This window comes from Orbicella franksi, chromosome 8 (assembly GCF_964199315.1).
Source record: "Orbicella franksi chromosome 8, jaOrbFran1.1, whole genome shotgun sequence".
Taxonomy (NCBI): Eukaryota; Metazoa; Cnidaria; class Anthozoa; order Scleractinia; family Merulinidae; genus Orbicella; species Orbicella franksi.
Genome location: NC_138152.1, coordinates 31,332,870 through 31,349,753, shown reverse-complemented (window position 1 = coordinate 31,349,753; position 16,884 = coordinate 31,332,870). Strand labels below are relative to the sequence as shown.

Sequence of the window (16,884 nt, the reverse complement as noted above, 5' to 3'; positions counted from 1 at the left end):
TGAATTAAACAAGAGAGCTTTGAAATTTGCATGCGTAATCAACAATGGCTAAGTTTGACAACTTCCAAACATCTTCAATAGATACGTTTAAATAATTAATACTAACCTCGTTAAGTATGATGACAAAACAGTTTTGCCAAAAGAATTAATTTCGTTTTTGGAACTCCGATTTCAATGATTACTAAAATGTTTTCACTACATAAGTGTTGACGTTTTAGTTGAAAGAAGAAGCATAATGGTGTGCTTAAACATTCTAACGCTTCTTTTGTTCGCACTTCTCTCATCTAAGATTGCGGCCACAAAGCTCCTGTGTGATGCTGTTACGCGTTCAAGGCATGGATTTGTCCTCAAAGGGCATGTCTTCAATTCATTTATTACAGAACGCGTTGCCTTTTGCTACAACGCTTGCAATGCAAATCCAGCTTGTCAGAGTTTAAACTACAATCTTGGCAACAGAAGCTGTGAGTTCAATTCAGAATTCAGCAGAAGTCAGCCGCGCAGTTTTCAAGAGAATGTAATATACGTGTACGCTGACAATCCAGATCGAGGTAAGTGTTTAAAAACCCCAATCCTTAAATCAATTGCACACAAAAGTAAAAAAAGTTCCAAGCAAATAAATATTCTCGCTTCAGGTACAAATTTATGGCTAATGGTAAAGGGCAAAAGTTGAATTTTCGCCGCTTCGCGTTAACGTTATTCTTAAACTCCCTTTTCACCACGGTGACTAATCTACCAATAAGTACTAAAATATGCTTCCTTTTTATCACGGCTATTTCTTTACTAATTACTAACAAAACGTGTATTCTGATCACCATGGTGATTTTTCTACCAAGCGGCACCAAAATGCGTTTCTTTGTCACTACGGTACTTTTTCTATCGATCACCATGAAAATGAGGTCCCTTATTACGGTTCTTTTTTCTACCATTTAGCACCAAAACGTGTTTCTCTTTTCACCATGGTGATTCTTCCACCAGACACCACGAAATGTGATCTGGTTTTACAACGGTTATTTTCCTTCCCTGAATCACCACAAACTTCATTTCCTTTTAATCACGGTTATTTTCCTAGCGGTAATAACCAGACTGTTTTGGATTCCTTTTTTCAGCACAGTGACTTTTTTCACGACCAATCACCACCATCTCGCTTTCCCTTAACTTTCGACCACCGTTCGCTCTCTACTAATCACCATCAAAATGCTTTTCTCTTTTACCACGGTTACCTTCTGCCAATCATCAATGCCTTCATATCAACCCCCCTCATGTTTATTTTTGTGTGTGCATTTAATCCCTTTATTTTAAGTGTAAAGTATTTTTGATATTATTACACAATTAAATAATTACACACACACTGGTTTACTTCGTTAACAGGAAAGAAAGGATCTCACTCCTCTGTACCAGGCCTCTCTTGTAAAAACATCCAAGACAGTGGAGATCTGGACACTAGCGGCACTTATTGGATTCGGCCTGTAGGCTTAGATGCCAGTTTCTTAGGATACTGTGAAATAACAGCGATCGGAAGTGAGTTTTAAGGCTTTTTATATATTCGTGAGTGGCGACGTTATTTAAAGAGTAAATTGGCTTCTCATAGTTCATGATGACCTAAAAATGGGTTGAGCATCTCTTCTAAAACAAATATCATCTGTAGAAATGCCAGGTGAAATTCAGTCACATCTCACACATTTATTAAACAAGTTTTTTTTTTTCTTTAAAGAGTGGACGAGAGTCACTCAGTCATGGATCGAGAACACTCTAAAGGGAGGAGTTACGCTGAGCTACAGTGAGGAAAGCAATGGCCTCGCCATCTCAGGTCAAGTGACGTCATATGGATGCGGGTCAGGAATAGCTTCCGGTGCGTTAACCATCATCAAAGGTTACTGGACTAAAATAAAGTACACACAAGAATTCCGTGGAGTAGCGTCATGTTGGAGCATCTTTGGAAATAATTTGTACGTAATATTATTGATAGTCAAGTAAACTCTGAGGAGTTTTCTTGATTTTTATTTTATACGAGCGTGTTACCGTCTTGGTGTCGGTAACAAAATGTTTCGTTTAATGCTTGACGTCATGTTTTCTCATTATGACGTCATGAAAGACGTGTTAATGCCACTAAAAATTAACACATTTAGATGATTCTCACGCTGATAGCGTAAACATCAACATTTGTCGAATTCAGTGAATGCTAGACAGATCATGAATTCTGTCTACCCCATTCATTTTGTTAAGCGTAATTAAACAGATTTAATTGAATTTTTCTCAATATGCAAATCAACAGCTCGAGTTGGCTCTCATTTGGTTAGCGTAATTAACAAATTCATTGAAGCAGAGCGATTTTCAATCGAGTGCCGTATTGAACCAAAACTAAACCAATTACTTGCCAGCTGGACTACTCAGCGAACCTCAAACCGTAGTGAAACTAAAGCCAAAACCATAGCAATTGCCTGATTACCTTCGACAATCGATTGAAAACTTCTCTATGCAATTACACACAAATAATAATAACAGCTTTATTGAAGTTTCAATGTATTTAGTATTAACTGCTGATTGGGGACACAACAAAAAAGAAGTTAAAACTATTTACAATTAAATAATTAAAAATTGAAGTGTGTATACAATCAATCTGCAAAAATGTATGTATAAGTAGTACATGAAGACAGTAGGCATATTATAGGTAGTCTTTAAGAATTACAGAGGTTACAACAATTATTGTTGTTGTGCAGAAAAGACGTGAGGGTTTTTTTCCTAATGTTCTTTTTGAATGATTCGATATTCAGAGAACCTTTCAATTTATTTATCTAGTTGGATTGTTTGGTGGTCCACTTAGGCCGGGAAACTATGAGGCAATTGAAGTTTGGATAACCAGGTCCCTGGAGCTTAAGAGAGCGCCATCCTCTTTTCTAGCGTCAGTCAAAGAGTATTAAAATCGCCGTGAGAGAGAATCAGTTATATCCAGCGATGCTTACTGGACATGTTGGCTTTTCATGAATTCCTAACAGTAACCATTCATAATCGAGGAATTCTTGGTGTTTCCATATACTAACTCAAAACTAACCAGAACCAACGTACATATGCTGAAAATCAACTAAACATTAAAAATTCACCCGAAATAAATTAAATGATTTCTCTGAAGGTGGCAGAATTCTAAATTTGGGAGAACGTGTTTGTCAAAATATAGCTACCATGGGGACAATAAGTGACGTACTCAATTGTTCCGAGATAGGTTTCAGGTTAAGGGCGCATAAGCAGTTGTGCTGTGAATAGGAGGCACTGATTGATTTGTAATGCCTGTTCTTCTATTCAATCAAGGACTGGTGGTGGGTCAGTTAACAACGAACCAACAGGCGTGCATTCGTTTGACGCAGCTCAAGGAGACTCCATCACAAATCAGTACTTCATGGGAGGAAACTGTAAGTATACCACGTCATGTTACTCACGCACGAGTGTTCGTGCTGAACTAATATTTTGTTTCGTTCGAATGTTTAACTGTTACAGTATATTCACGACAATTTCTATCATTAGTGTTGCCACTAATGATGTAGAACAAGACATGCAAAATACAGCAGGCAATATAACCAAATCAAAACAATAGTTTCACCGGCGATGGTTTCAGCGTCATTAGATCAGTTAGTTAATCTGATAACCCTCCCCTCACAACTTGATCGTCTGGAGCAAATTTATATAAAAATGACATTTAATTTACTTAATAATTTACTTAAAACGATAAAAATCAGTGACAGGAATGGTTGTTACCCGACGTCAATAGTTAGGTAAAATTCAGAAAGAATGGTATTGAAAAGCAGCAACGAATATTGTCATCCCCCCAAACTATATCAATCGCAGATATTTTACACTTACTTTAGAATTAGACCATCTTCTCTTCTTGACATTTTGCAGCCCACGAGTTTGATGGTAAAACAAGAAAATGCAATAACTTGGCAGACAATTTCTGGGACAACCCCACCCCAAGCGTGAGGTACGCCACTGTTGTTCTTAGAAGACAACTGACTGCAAAACAGGCTGGAATTTTTACCGGTACCTCATGTGGCAAGCCAACATATAAGATCAAGGATATATACATCTTCTTTTAGGTTAATTAGTTTAAAAGCAATAGACATTACGTGTTCTGTGGGAAATTTTCAGAACGGAATATATTTATTCAGAACTTAGTTTCTAAACAAGGGATTAGCGCCTGAACCAAACAATAAGGTCGGGCGTAAGACTAAATGAAAGCTGTTTTTTATGCAAACTTTGCTACCGCATAAACACATGAGATAAAAGAGTATTCTCTTTCCCTTATTGACTCAGAAACTTCGAACTGGTTGGTTTCCCTGCATTCAAAGTATGCGGATAAAGGGTAAAACCATTTGATCGCAAATTCTGTTCAGCTAACAACAGTAAGTGCTTTATCATGGAAGTAATAGTTCCCAGATTCGGATACTTCCCGCCATCGTTGTTTTTAACGGGGAAGCAGGGTGGGGCCTTGGTTAACTTGAGATGTGAACGACTAATTTTATTTCATTCCCAAGGAGAGTCCCTCTGGTGTGTATAATTTATACAAACATAGCTGAGTGTTGGATTCGTTGATTTACAACTTGACTTTATTTAAAACGAAGCATTCTAACTATGGGAGAAAAGTTGATTTCCCTGATATTTCAAAACAGAGCGAAGGTTGCTTTACTTTCGTAACACTTATTTGATTCGCATTAGTTATCATCAAATTAAGGAGACTACCACCCCTCTCTTAAAATCAAAAACAAAAAGTGTAGACATCTGTTTTATCCAGCTCAATTCTAAGAGTTCTAAGCAAAGTGTGAACAGCATTAATTTAATCGTCCTATTGACTAAGAAATTGACCAAAATCGGAGTTTGGTTTATTCTAAGATCTAAACTTCAACCAAAGTAAACACTTTTTAACGGTGTTCAACACTTAATCAATACTAACAATCAATATTTAACATTATTAAAAGCTTACTGTCATCCCAAATCCTATTACAATTTTAATTACTTGCTCGCTTTTTACCAAAACTGAAACAATTTATTAATACATATTTGCGTTGCAAACTATATTCCCCATTATTTTAACCAGCACTGATTCAATAATTTAAACCGTCCGAAACTTCAAACAAAAGCTTCAAGAGCCACGTGTATTTAACGATATCACAGTTCAAACAAATCACATGCAAATGCAGTTCTTTAGGCAAGTGTGTACACATTCCTTCATTAGCCTTTAAAAGATGAATCAGCAAGTCAAATACACAATGCAATGCGTTTTCGACTGCTATCCAACCTTTTTGTACATTTGTTTTATATATAAAACTTGGTACACTGAGATTTACATTAAAAAGTTACATTTACGCATAGCCTCTATCCACACGATAATAAAACTGAAAAATCTATGCTTCTGTTAGCCTTGTTTTAAGGGTTATCCCTTCCTTTGCAAGCCCATTTTAGGACTGTCTAAGGACCCAACCAATTACGTCACGCGCAGAAGGGAAGAAGGAAGGAAGTGAAAGTCTGGGCACTGATGAGGCACTTACGGGCAACTAATTGCCAACAACAAAACATTTCAAAATACGAGAATTTGTCACGGCCCGCCGTGGAGAAAACACCTGAAAAGAACAAATAAGAAAGGAACGTAAATTATTAATTTTTATATAACAACCAAATCAATGCGCGCGCTCTGCTTGGTCAATCAGCTATAGTTTATTGTGCCAGTAAACTCATGGAAATTTCGCGTGTCTTCTGAATTATTATATAAAAGCAATAGACCACAAGTTTCTATGGTTTATAGGCTGATAAACCACGCGGGATGTTGGAAGAACACGAGAAGAATTCATAAATCACTCGCGATTTACGAATTCTTCTCGTGTTCTTCCAACATCCCGCGTGGTTTATCAGCCTATAAACCATAGAAACTAGTGGTCTATTGCTTAACTAACCCTATGACAAATATGCAGAGTTAAACAGCAAATAGCTCAGACTAGCAAATTAAAAAGAAGACAAGTTGATAGCCTTCTCTCTAGGATAACTCGCAGCCATGTTCAGCCTATCTAAGCTCAACCAAGTTAATGAAATTTTATAACTCAATTAATTAATAAATCAATCTAAGCAAACCTTTCCATTGTCTCACTTTAATACTGTGGTTCACTTAGAACTTCTGCTTGGATTCAAGTATTCATAAACTACTTGTCGTTTCTTGTTTCTGTCCAATATGGTTAATGCAATGCATTTCAAATCATCCAAGAATCTGCAAATGAATGCACCAGAGAAAAAACGTGTTTAGCTTAAGGCAAATGAGAAAGAAAGATTATAAGAGTACTGCTGATACAAAAAGAAAAGAGAGAAAGACGTGAAAAACGTTCAACTAGCTGAAGAGTCTTGTGTCTGTTGCATGTGATGTGCAGGGGAGTCAGTTCAGGGTGCCAAGGGTTTCCAGATCTTCCTTTCTTCGATATCGTGTTCATTACTCAGTTCAAGTGAATGCAGGTAATGCCCATAACCTGTAACTAATTTGATGGAAATTCAGTTATGATAGTTATTTGATCATCAGATCATGTTTTACCAAGAAGAACAACAGCAGTGATTTCAGACTCAGTTATAAATATCAATTCTCGAGAAGAGCATTACAAACACTCAGTATTTGTGTGTTTTACCTAGAAATCGCTTTCTTGGCGACTGGATCATGCTGGTACATGGCATGGAAATCAGCTAATCCATTGGTATGTCTCTCTGAGAGTAGTTTGCTGATAACTATGATGTCCAAACATATGTTTTTAGCAGGAAGACACGCCACGATCTCCTTTTCCTCTCTCCATTTCTATAAAACGAAAAGGATACACCTCAAGTAAATAACTACACAAACACACTATTGAATGAACCCCTTTAAAAATACAACGGCAAAAAGGGATCGAAAGGGAGTCCTAGAGTCTTAAAATAGAAACTTTCTCGGTTGTCCGTTATGTTTCAAAAACAACCAAAAGCCTGACCAACCTTGTCTCTGGGCGGTTGTCCCTTTAGGATGGCGGGATAGTTTGGTAGAAATGCATACTCATCATACTGCGATACATTAACTGCAGCATGCCCGACCGTGCTGGCAAATATTATAGAAGTTATTGCCTGGCTGAGCTGTTCTGTGGTAGCGAACCTGCCCTCACCTGGAACGCCCTGAAATTGATAACATTTTCATACTTTTCTAGACCATGGAAAAGTGAAAGGTCACCATGCACTTCAGGTATAGTACTTCACAGTTCTACAACTTTACTTGCACTAAAGCACACATTGCGAAAGATTTCTCCAAACGCACAAAAAATCGTTCATATTCCGAGCCACTTCCATTCTCGCCATCGTTCGCCATACTCACTTCCTCTTGAGGTCCTGTCATTTTTCCAGGATACTGTTTTACAAAATTAAAACATTATTGCTGGGATCTGTGATTTAGCTAGGATTTCTGACGCTGTATTCAAATTTGTTCATATGTCAGAGAAATATATTTCCATCCTCGCCATTGTCATTCATCCTCACTACATAATAGCTCCTGTCATTTGTCGGGTTCTACAAAATCAGGCCATTATTGTGGGGTTTTATGCTCTCTAGGTATGTTTTTTTAACTTTACGAAGTCGGGTGAAATTTAATGTCATTACTTTAATAATGCAAACTTGCACCACGCAAACTTCAAAAGCGATATAAAATTACATTTACTTTGCACCTCACCTTAATTCCACACCCAGGATTTCCATCTGCAACCAGTTCTAAGCCCCAAGCCTGCAGCTCATAATCTTCAGCTAACTTTTCTTCTTCATCTGGTCGTGACAAAAGCAAAGCCAGGAAAAAACAAAAGCATCCAAACAGTATACATTAATTGGACGCTCATTGCAGTTCTCACATGCCAGCAGGCGTGTACGTACCGTGATATTCATTTTTTCGTACAATAGGAAATTTGGCGACAGCTCTAATGACCCCGTCGTAAATTTATGGTGTAATGTTTGTAGCACTATTTGTCAGGCATAGATTTTGCCCCAAATGCGTCCTGAAATGCGTGAAATGCCAGCAAAATCCCATTCCACATTTTGAAGAGCAATTTTTGGTTCGTTAACAATATCTCGATGTTACTGGTAAATGAGTCCTAACAGTTAAAACTCACCATATCGAGCCTCGATGATAGATGTGACGTACTTATTGATGGCGCTGTATAACATAAGACCATCATCTCTGTAAGGGTAGTCAGGGAGTACAGACGGATCAGAAACCTGTGACCATGGTAACAGAGTGAAAAAAATGTTAGTGATGTCAACTTAGAATGCGCCAGGAGTGGAGATGTTGTTGTTTAATTGTTTTTTAATTATGAGATGAAGAGGACAACAAAAATGACTCTATATTGTGATCTCAAACTTGGTGAATTTATCTTTTTAATTCTTAATTGTTCCACTTGTTTCATATTTTATCGGTCTAAATAAAGTCTCTGTCTAAGCGACTCACCCCTCTTTGCTCGAGGTCTGCTGGCAAGGTCCCATGTAGATCCATTCTCCACTCTTGCCATCTATATAAAGAAATTCACCAACCAACGCAAAGAAATTTAAAGGTTTGAAAGCAACCAGTGTTACCAAAGTTGATTGATTGATTGATTGATCGATTTCATCTCTTCTCAACTATTAGATATCAAGGACCTCATATATGGTCGAAACTAGATAATAAATTGAAAGGCTCCTCGAACATTGAATCTTTTAAAAAGAACATTAGGAAAAAAGGCCTAACGTCACTCTTAAACAACAACAACAAAAGCAGCTGTAACCTTTGCAATTCTTAGAGACTACCTCTTATACACCCATTGTTTTATTGTACAATTTACACATGCTACATGTTTTAATTGCGTATACATTTTTGTTATTATTCCTTATTTGTAAATAATTTAATTTTTTTGTTGTGTTCCCAATTAGTTGTGAAAACTAAATACATGACACATTAATGAAGCTTTTACTTTACTTTTACTTACTATTCTGACTATACAAAGTTTTTCATTACACCGCATAAAACGTACCCCAGGGCTATAAGATCCAGAGTTCCTTTTGCTCCCAGAGTAGTCGCGCTATCAATCCAAGAACCAGGCGCAAGCAGCTCGTTTACCTCAAAACTGGTGATAGAAGGGAAAACTTAATTTTCTATCGCTTCGCAAATCGTGTCTTTATTTCCTCGTCGTCCTGTATTTTGCCGGTCTAAGTGATCGAAAACGTTTTCATGCACTAGCTAAGAGGAAGAAGTGATCCACCGCTACCAGACCCTGCCGGCATTTGTCTCTCAGACATCTAACCACATAAAATAGACCAATTTCGATGTCTTAAAATTAAGCCTAACAAAATAGACCTCAGCACGAGGCTTTGGGAAATAAACCCAACAAACTCTGTAGTTATTCCCCGGAGCCTCGTACTGAGGTATATTATTTTAGGCTGAATTTTAAAATATCGAAATCGGTCTATTTACCACCCAAGTTTGCCAGTTTTACCAAGTTTTAAAATTCTCATGAGGACGTTGAAAGACGTTTAGTTAACATAAATAAAAGGCAGATATATAACATAAATAAAAGGTAGATATAAAAGCTATTTTCAGGTAATAGGTTATATAATTACCAGTTAACAGGAATCACGTGACGTATGTACGGTGCAAGCAATCTGAAGACTGGATGTGAGGGAGAAAGTTGGCGATGCGTTGCTATGGCAACTGCTTCCAAAAAGAGATGGGTGTAACCTTAAATTAAAACAAAACAGAAAAACTGAGAAAAAAAAGAAATATTCTTCTGAATACGTTTGTTTGGTTTTGTACCTTTACGGGGAATACAGTGCTATAAATTAATCTGACTGCAAGTGAAGTGATTGTACCTAGCAGGACGCATGATCTGTGGTACTGTGCATCTGCATTGTTAAACCACATCTTTGCCAACATCCACGTGTACCAGGGATCGCTGGGAAGGAACACCTGACAGAGAGAAACTTTGCGTTGAGGAAGGACGGCCGTGTATAGTTTTGTTTAAAATTACCTTTAGAAAGTCAAAAAAAGAAACTCATTCAAAAGTGGGGCTTAAGTCAATGGCGATGATAAAAATATAAAAATAATGATCCAGATAACGGCGTCAGTGTAACTTGTAAAAACTGAGAATTACACCGATCGATTGCAGAGTTGAAATCATTACCAAAAAAGGTGTAAAGCCGGCCTTTCAGTGAGTAGACTGATCTTACATTAGGTTATCCATTGCCTTAAAGTCGAATCTACACTTAACAGCAGTAGAAAAAAGATCTAAAATATCGCCAGTTTGTTATCGTTATTTTTTCTTTAATCCTCGAAAATTAATTCCAAAATATTTGCCCCCGGTGGGACTCGAACCCACAACCTTTGAATTAGAAGTCCAACACGCTAGTCCATTGCGCCACGGAGGCGGTACGGGTTACATGAATAGACTGAGTAAATTTTATCGCCATCTAGTTAAGTTCACAGAAAATATAATTCACCATACGGTAGAAGCCAGTAAAGGGGCGTACCAACTTTAGCCATGTCACAGATAGAACATGTGACATTCCCTTGGTAACTGAAGACAACAATAGAATAATCACAGGATTGTTGTTATGGAGAAAACAGCCCTCAATTTGGTTCATGACCTTTCCCATACACCACATTCAGAAAGCGTACCAAACGGCAAGACGAGACTGCGCAACTACACGCCTTGATCCTTGAATCGTATTTCATAGTCGTGAAATAGTTAACGTTTTCACCAGCACAAAGGTTTATGTTATGCATACCGGGTTTTCGTCACCTTTCTCTTGGAAAAGCTGAATAGCGACGGGAACAAGATAAGACTTTGCTGGACTCAAAAAGAATAACGCCATTGGAGAGACAACCTGCAAAGAGAAGAAAAAAACAACTCTGTTATACTATCATGATCTAATCCCAGTCCATGAGCAAGACTCAAGAGATACAATAACCAGCTTACAAGTGTACCTTACATCGGTCAGTTTGCAAAATACGTGAGATATACGCTGTCGAGGTCTGAAATAACGCATGTCTCATTACAAGGAACAGATATCTCAGCGACCTCCGAAAAGGCTAGTTAGCATGGGTCATCAAACTGCATCGTTGACCCAAAAAAGGTTATACCATGTCCGAATGATAAGAGCATTCCTTTGAAATAATCCGCAGGGATGGATCATGAACAATGATGCAAGATAGTGCATTAAAGAAACTGATGAATCAAGTCTGACAGGGAATCATCGCCATTCCTTTATCCCATCATGATCAGAGTGATCTTGGGATCATTGTTCCTGATTTGGATCACCCCTAAGGAATGCACCTGCCGGAAAAAGCGAACAAAAAATGTCTTAAATGTATCATATTTGTCTGTAATAGGTATGAATGTTGGGTGCCTCTGGACTGACACATTCTCATCTTTTCTATTTTGAATTTTCCAACCTTTTTATTTTCATCCAGTTTTAAGCGACTCAGGATTTCTAAATCAACAATAAAGATCCTGTTTGCTGCCAAGGCAGCGTCCATTGTTTGTCCTTCTAGAAATGGCTCCAACATAACAGCAGTAACTGCAAACCTGCAAGAAAGCAAATTAATTTAGTCTGTGTTGTTTTATTTTTTAAATAAGCATCAACAGCCAATTATTAAGAGCATTAATTTTCTAAGCAACACAAACGAACTCCATGCTAAGTTTAGTCTAAAACGAAATTGTTTAAACAGTCTTTAAACCGAATCTACTCACTTGTCAGGTATCTTTGAGCACAGACGAATCAACGTTGGATTGCAGCCGCACAATCTCTGTCTGGCAAAATGCACATCATCCCGCCAAAAATTCCGCCCCTGAGAAAAATGGAAATCATGAATGCATTCTACCCTACAAGAAATACCTGTTTCAGTATGCTTTTTGTTGCTTAGCAACCACTCACGGACATACCGGCTCAGGGTAAGGCTCAGACACTATCAGGCATGCGCATATTTCACTTACCGCTGGCTTGCCGAACTTTCTGTCAAAAATTTCATCAAAGTCATGAAGTGAACTCCACGGTTCAGAGCCATAGTCTGGCAGATTGTATTTGCTGACCAAACTAGCTCGTCTAACAATGATATCCCACTGAAAGACAAAACAAAAACCTGATTTGAGTCTGTTTAACTATGTTCGTTTCCCAATCAGATGTATCATATGAGCAGATCAGATGTACATATATAAGCAAAGTTATAAATAGTGGTTGGGCCAATTTTTAACTCTTTCTATAGGCTCCAGGCTTACCAGACCCTCTATGAGACACGCCTGCAGGGAATCATGGTAGTTGTATTCATCACTTTGGACTGGATATCTGTTTTGATGAAAATAACTACCAGGATTCCTTGCAGGCGCGTCTCATGGAAGAAATTGGCCATTGTTTCATTACTGCGTATTAAGAAAGAGGTGGCCGGCCAAAAACCAGAAATGAATTTTTTCATTATTAATGCGGCTTAAGAAAGAGGAAACCGCAAACTCTCTTCGAAAATTCGATTATATGGCGTACGGGGTGTATTTAATTCGTAACTCACTTGGACACCACATGTTAAATAACAGGTACAGTTAAATTTGCGGCGTTTACGACAACCACGAAAACATAATATTTCGCTTATGAAAAAACCAGTTTTGAAAAACAAAATAAAACACCACAAAATAAGATCAAAAACGGAACGTTGGAATAATGTGAAGCCCCCGTGGCGCAATGGACTAGCGTGTTGGACTTCTAATTCAAAGGTTGTGGGTTCGAGTCCCACCGGGGGTGGTATTTTGGCTTTACACAATATGGAGTTCAAAGGCTTTTTCTTTATTCACACGAATAAACTAAGAGCAGCCTTTTTTCTTTGTCCGTTACGAGTGACGCAAAAAATAATTATGCGAGTTGAAAAAAGGTGCCTTTGTGCGAGGATTTGCGTCTTCTTCCGCGTCATTCCGCGCTATATCCGTGTTCGTAAAGGGCACAAAGTTACAATATTTATTTGATTTGCGTCGTCTTTAGAGAGAACATAACATGGCCGCGCTGGGATACGGCATTTAACTCTGTTAATTGCTGAAGGTATCTCTCCGGAGTGAGCGCAGCGAATGATTGAGAGATACCATCAGCACGAGAAGAGAAAGTTCGCATTCGGGCCGCGCGGCCACGTCATGACCTGTTTATCATGTGGATATGGAGGAAACATCCAAATCAAATTAAATATCTCAGGTTTTTATTTCTTTTGAAAGCATCAAAAACAATGGTCACCTTAACTGAGATCGGTACCGTAATCGAAGATCAGTGTTTAAGAACACAGACAGACAACCATTTAAGCAACACGCAAAGAATTAGTCTGCTTCTCAAGAAAATGTTATTTTCTGTAGTAGCAAAGTCAAATAGAACTTCAATGATGCTGAAAGAAAAATTATACATGTCCGTAACCATGACGACATGGATATCCTCACATGTGAAGGATTAAAATAGTAACTTCAATGCGAGCGACAAATATATCAAATTTGAATGAGCTACATTACAAGACCGGCTTGAATGAGTGACATTACAGGACTGACCTGGTGATTGTGGCTGAAAACCTCTTCTTTTGGACAGAAGCTGATCTGAAAAGCAACACACCACATGAGTTGTACTCAGTCATAACTGAACTACGCATAGCAGATTTGTCGCTTATAAAAAAAAGGGGGCGAGTGCGAGTAGACTGTCTGACGACCCAAAATCGAACACCTGATTCATGAGATGTTCTTCGAGCAGATCCCAGTGTTCGTTAAAAGTGAGGGTTCGATTTCTTTAACGGTTTGCCATTGTGGATTTCCAAAACCCAAATGAATTTCATGCGTTTCAAAATACACCCAAGGTGAGACCCCGAACGCCACGGGGGTGGATGAGTGGGGAGAGGGAGGAGGCTGATGTCGCAGGGAAAGTTTAGTGATGTCAAAGAATCAGTAAATCTGAAACTGTGATCAGCAATGTCTAACTTTCTCAGCCAAGATATTTTAAGCCGTTCGAACTAGCACTGCCCATAAAAAAAGTACATTTGTAGTTCGTTTCAGATACTGAGTGACGCAGGATATTAACCTGCAAGCTAGCACTCATAAACGTCCGCTGTTTAAGATGGCGGCTCATCCACGGCTCTAGCTAATGAGCCAGCAAAGTTGTTCCACTTGGCAGACCATCATGCATGACACAGCGCAACATTTTATCCACTCTCTTAGTATAAACAAAACAACCGTAATTATGCAAATGATGGCATTAGGAATGAAAGCTTCCCTAAAAGACGCTATCCTCTAAAGCGAAAAAAGCTTCAAAGTTGGCGTTTTTCCAGTATCTACAGTCACGGACGCTGAACATTGCCTAGCGTCGCTATAAACACTTCCTACAAAATGATATTTACGATAGTTCGAGGTTTCTCTATAAACGACTCAGTACATCTGATTACGCGCGAGTTCGCTTAGGCACATCATCAATGCGTAATTTCATACAAGATCAGGATTTCAAGACAAGTCTCGAAATTAATGAAAAAGTGCAAAATTAAATTAATAAGCAAGCATTAATTTTTCTGTTCTGTAGGTCTCTCACCTGTGGTGGAATTCCAGATCTTCTTCTGTAATATCGATACATGGTTCTTTTCCAAAATAATTCTGTTTCTCTTTGCTCAGTCTCGATATCAAACTGAGGTAGAGCGCTATCGTACATCCTCAGTATTAAAGGATGCCAGTTTTTAATCCATCGATGGCATGGAAAAATAAAATCCTCGAAATCTTCTCCATTGTAACGTCGAATCTCAATCGTTTCGATAAACCACTCTACATAATTTCTACGATCTGTCGCGTCGCGTCGGACAAACTCAATCTTGCTAAAACGTCCGATTTTAATCGGTTCACAGAACTTGAATGTATCCGTGTGGCCTTTCTTGAACACTGTCACACAACACCCTTGCAAGCATAACTCTTTCGACCTGTTTCCTTTCTCGTCTATTATCGTTAGAAAAGCTGCGTTGTGCAGTCCTCCGCCCTTTGTGTCTCCAGTTTTGACGGTTATCACCAAACCAGGAATATCAAAACAGTTACAGCAATCCACGGTGTTTCCCATTTCATTAATCCATCTCTGAACAGACCTGTATTTCAGTTCCAACAGGTGTTAAAATTAAACGGACCGATTCGCGCTAAAATAGATGACAGCCAAAGGTAAGGGCGTTACAAGTTACCAAAGTTGAAGAACATTCTGTCCAGCTTACATAGAGTTGTTGTTTGTGAAGAACTGCGCTCTTTACTAGCGTCCGTCAAGTTCGTAAAACTATATCTTCTTCATGCCAATGTAAATGAGTCAATCCACTGAATCCAACTTAGATTTAATCACGTTTGTGGCCTGCAGTTTAACTACACATAGCAGTAAAATCATTTCATTTTCTCTTCAGCAAACCGGATCCTTGGATTAATGCAGCGTTGCCCTGAATTATACTCCACAAAAAGCTTATTTATACTGATAATGTACTGTGAGATAAACTAAGCAAACAGACTCCCAGCCACAAGCAACAGGTGGGATACTGCTTCTTCATGAATTTTTAACCATTTTGTCAGGAGAAAACCGCTTAAGGATAATTATAACTAAGGGACATTTTCATTATGAAATTAAGTGGACAATTCCTGAGAAGCAGGATTCGTTTCTTAAGAAATATGAGTGGGCAAGGCCCCCACGAAGTACTGACATTAGAAACTAGCCAGAGGCCTACTTTTTACCGCTCATTGTGCAGGTATTTGTTAAGCTACTTTTAACCTTCTCATTCCCATGGTAAGAGATTTTAAACCGAACTTAGGAATGTTCGTTCAGCAGGTTTAAGACACCGTGTGTCAAAAAAAAGTAGACTTTATGTTCACTATAAGTGTATCAAATTAACTGATGAGCTGCTTGGATACGACTGAGGTTGAAGTTAGTTAGTAAATTAACTATTGGCAATGCCGGTTTTTCTTGTAACAGAAACAAGTTGATACCGACTTGTCCCCAGAGCCCGCGCTCCTTTTGGTCAGCACTTAGAGCGATCTAGCACCGGAAGTCCGCTATTCCCTCGCTTTTCCCACTATTCTTACTTTTCCCTTCAAATCTAATAGATCCGATGGAATACGAAAGGAACTCTCTGAGTATGCTACCAAAATCGGGTCTAGCTGGGCAAAAGGATGGCGGCCTCGGGGGATAAGATTGAAGAATTGGTCCAGACTGGAGTGGCGAAGCCAGTTCATTTTGATCCCGTCGAGCGATCCCGTCTGTTTTAAGCTCAAACATCAACTCTCCTTACTATTAAAGTTCACAGATTTTTTTATATTAGCAGTGAAATTTGAGTGGTATATTACAGTGGAACCTCGATTTAACGAACCTCTATTTAACGAAGTCCTCGATATAACGAACGATATTCTATGTCCCGGCCAAAGTTACAGTAAAATGTATGGAATAGAACCTCGATGTAACGAACCTCTATATAACGAATTCTTCGATATAACGAACATAATCCGGAAGCCCAAACGTAAAATCTACCTCGATATAACGAATTACAATGTTTCCTTGTTTACATAGACAATTTTGTGCATAACCTCTATGTTGCAACATTTTTAAATCGCTACTCTGAAAGTGTCGTTCGTTTGTAAAAAAAAGCTGCGCGTCTGCTCAAAAGTGAAAATATTTGATACTGAAAGCCACCATGCATGAACCATGCACCATGAATTGCATCTCAAAACGCGGCACTTCTGGGTGACGAAAATTGCATTGAATTACGTGACAGAAGTCACCTGTGTTACAAATCAATCATTAACTATGACCTCGATATAACGAACATTTTGGTCGTTTCCCCTCAAATTCATTATATCGAGGTTTTCGATATAACGA

General features: G+C 38.5%; 2 protein-coding genes and 2 non-coding genes across 4 annotated transcripts; 2 read left to right on the top strand and 2 right to left on the bottom strand.

Moving 5' to 3' along the window:
- The first annotated feature begins 235 nt into the window (after positions 1 to 235).
- On the top strand, positions 236 to 4,143 carry LOC145494350 (uncharacterized). Its single transcript, XM_081473792.1, has 5 exons — positions 236 to 548; positions 1,369 to 1,518; positions 1,712 to 1,946; positions 3,304 to 3,404; positions 3,892 to 4,143. Exons 1-5 carry the CDS (start codon positions 236 to 238, stop codon positions 4,083 to 4,085), a joined length of 993 nt encoding a protein of 330 aa, XP_081329918.1. The 3' UTR covers positions 4,086 to 4,143.
- Positions 4,144 to 4,220: 77 nt separating this feature from the next.
- LOC145495278 (polyunsaturated fatty acid 5-lipoxygenase-like) lies at positions 4,221 to 15,598 on the bottom strand. Its single transcript, XM_081474868.1, has 16 exons — positions 14,587 to 15,598; positions 13,566 to 13,610; positions 11,991 to 12,116; positions 11,748 to 11,845; positions 11,450 to 11,582; positions 10,783 to 10,881; positions 9,868 to 9,964; positions 9,619 to 9,736; positions 9,033 to 9,125; positions 8,474 to 8,534; positions 8,139 to 8,244; positions 7,709 to 7,797; positions 6,988 to 7,161; positions 6,651 to 6,814; positions 6,112 to 6,244; positions 4,221 to 5,606 (listed from the first exon to the last, which is right to left on the bottom strand). The coding sequence occupies exons 1-15, from the start codon at positions 15,097 to 15,099 to the stop codon at positions 6,142 to 6,144; spliced, it is 2,019 nt and encodes a 672-aa protein (XP_081330994.1). The 5' UTR covers positions 15,100 to 15,598; the 3' UTR covers positions 4,221 to 5,606; positions 6,112 to 6,141.
- Trnar-ucu (transfer RNA arginine (anticodon UCU)) lies at positions 10,349 to 10,422 on the bottom strand. The gene has a single exon. It is a non-coding gene; the product is annotated as a tRNA-Arg (tRNA).
- Positions 12,713 to 12,786, top strand: Trnar-ucu (transfer RNA arginine (anticodon UCU)). Its single transcript has one exon. It is a non-coding gene; the product is annotated as a tRNA-Arg (tRNA).
- Positions 15,599 to 16,884: the final 1,286 nt, after the last annotated feature.